Below are 2,522 nucleotides of genomic sequence, written 5' to 3'. Positions count from 1 at the left end.
ACATTTCTTTAAGGAAAGATCTATGTAACTTCACTCTGAAACTTCCCCTTCTGCTTCGCATTGTCATTTTCTTTGGCTTACAGCTATTATAGCTTTTGTGGTTTTACAGATTTTTTTTTTTAACCTGTTTTTGAAGCTCATTGCAATGATTTGTATTTTGATCTCTTTTTCTTAATGAAAAGTTGAGTGTGGCCCTCAATATTCCCAAAAAAAAAATTAATAACTCCTGCTTTCAAACTTCTCAATCATCACTACAGTGGGTACTTTTAGCATACAAACTTATTATTTTAACAACAAAAACGCAACTTGTATGACAAATGTCAATCTTTCAGCAAACAGAGCTTAAAAATTTTTTGCAAAATTCCTCATTTCTACCTCAATAACTAAATAATCTCTCACATTTTATCAGAACCATTCACTGTAATGAGCTTCCATACATTAAACAATTGGGAGAGTTGGACTCTCCCATACATCAAACACATTCTCCTCACTATGCAAGGCAAACAAACGATCACCACCAATCGAAAAATCACAGATAGAATCTCCGGCACTCCTCCGCAATGTCGACGTTAGCACCCACTCCGGCCCGCAGAACACCGAAATACTGTCGTTCATCGAAGAGAATAGCTGGCCGCCTTTCATCACCAGTTTTGGATAACAGCTCTCCTCTCCCCTAACCTTGCCCTTCGTAAGCTTGCTCCTTGAGCTCCATCTAACCCCTCCTCTATTACTCCTTAGGTCCAAGAACCCCAAATCCTCATACTGGTTCACAACACATATGGACCTGTTATCTTCCATAACAATTGCATCCAGAACTCCCTTCTCATCAAGAGAAGCAACCGCCATTCTTTCTTCATCAGTCCATGACCAAACCAAGTTCTTCTCTCTGAAATCCAGTATCCCAATGAAACAGTTATCTGTTCTTGGAAACAGAGTGGCCACCATCAAAAAGCTGTCGCCTTTAATCCACTGCAACTTATCGGCGTCGCCTAAAGAACAACCCGGCGGCTCGTAGAAGAAATCAGACTGGTTTCCGGTGTTCTGATCCCAAACCCCAATTCCATATTCATTGCATCGGCCTTTACAGCTTGCAAAGATCTTGAATTGGGAATCGCTGAAGCTGAGAGCGCCGGCGGTGAAGGTCTTAGCTTTATTGTCGTGGAAGACATGGAAACGGTGGTGGAGCTCGCCGGAGGAGGAGGAGAAGAGCCCCATACCACCGCCAGCACGGTCCGGTCGTTCACGGGCGGTGATGACGATCCGGTCTGAGTCAATGTAGCCGGCATCGTTGATTCGTTGGTAGTCAAGATTGATTGGGCGGTGTTCTTCGAGCATCCAGTCGTAGATGTGAACAATGCTGCCGTGTGCGACGCAGCATCCTCCATCGGGCGCTGCGCGGATGGCGGTCCCGTCTCCTGGTGCGCGTCCATAAACTGAGGAGGAGAGGCGGAGGAGGTTGCCGTCAAATGGACCACACTGGGCTGCTCGGACGTGATCGAGGAGGCCATAAAAGAGGGCTTCGCGGTAAAGGAGCTTGTTTGGAAGGTGGGGAGGGAGGTGGAGCTCGCCGGAACGGAGGAGGTCGAGGAGGACGGAGAAGCACTCCGGGTTGCGGTCGATGAAATACTCTGAGGCATCGCCATCACCAGCGGCGAAATTCCATTCTTCGTCCAGGAGGGCGCCTAGCATGGAGTTGCGGCCGGCATTGGCGAGAGTGGTAGTGGTGGTTTCGAAGATCTTACCGCCAATGTTTAAGCGGACGCGGCCGGACCCTTTCGCCATTGATTCCGATTGGATTGAAGGAGGAATAAAAATTGAATTTTGAAGATTGGAGAATGAGGGAAGGTTTTGGAAGTTGGGTCGATGCGGAAAATGATAAATGGGATGTCTTTCCTGGAGTTTAGGGACGGAAGATGAGAGCTGTTTGGTTAATGGCCGGCGAAACGGTTTAACTGTAACTGATTCGGAATCGGCTTTTGTTGTCCGTGATGGGGAATGTTTCGCATGGGAATATTATTGAATTATTATTGGGGAATTAATGAAGGTTAGCCGTTTCAGCGTGAAAGAGCAGAACTGGTCTTTAAGGTGGACGGTGGAGATCTCGGGGGAGAATTTATTGGACGGTGGCCTTTGACTGAGGAAAGAAACGTTATATGCACATATCATATAGATTGTCTTTTGGACTGAGAATTTTAAATTCAGTCAAAATTAAATAGTGCAAATTTCAAATATATTAAAATTTTACATTATATTTGTAAATTTTCATATCAAACATAGAATTTTCCTAATCCCTACAAAAGATTTATAGTACGCTACTAATTCTTTCAAGACGACCCTACAGTGATTTAAATAAAACTTACCTAGTTTGAATTGAAGATGATGATGATATTTTTTCGCTTGTTACTTCATACAGTTTTGTGTTGCCACACAATAATTTTTATGAGTAATCGTCGAATTGAATCCTTGTTGGTTAAAGGGTTGTGAACAATGTCATTGGCGATGTTGTCAGGATATAAGAAAGA

The 2,522-nt window shown here is 44.1% G+C and overlaps 1 protein-coding gene across 1 annotated transcript; it reads right to left on the bottom strand.

The window, feature by feature from the left end:
- Positions 1-400: 400 nt before the first annotated feature.
- Positions 401-2,026, bottom strand: LOC110023516 (BTB/POZ domain-containing protein At2g24240-like). Its single transcript, XM_020722981.1, has one exon. The coding sequence runs from the start codon at positions 1,780-1,782 to the stop codon at positions 439-441; it is 1,344 nt and encodes a 447-aa protein (XP_020578640.1). The 5' UTR covers positions 1,783-2,026; the 3' UTR covers positions 401-438.
- Positions 2,027-2,522: the final 496 nt, after the last annotated feature.

This window comes from Phalaenopsis equestris, unplaced genomic scaffold (assembly GCF_001263595.1).
Source record: "Phalaenopsis equestris unplaced genomic scaffold, ASM126359v1 Scaffold000224, whole genome shotgun sequence".
In the NCBI taxonomy this organism is placed as follows: Eukaryota; Viridiplantae; Streptophyta; class Magnoliopsida; order Asparagales; family Orchidaceae; genus Phalaenopsis; species Phalaenopsis equestris.
Note: the sequence above shows the minus strand (reverse complement) of the source record. Positions and strands in the feature narration are given on the sequence as shown.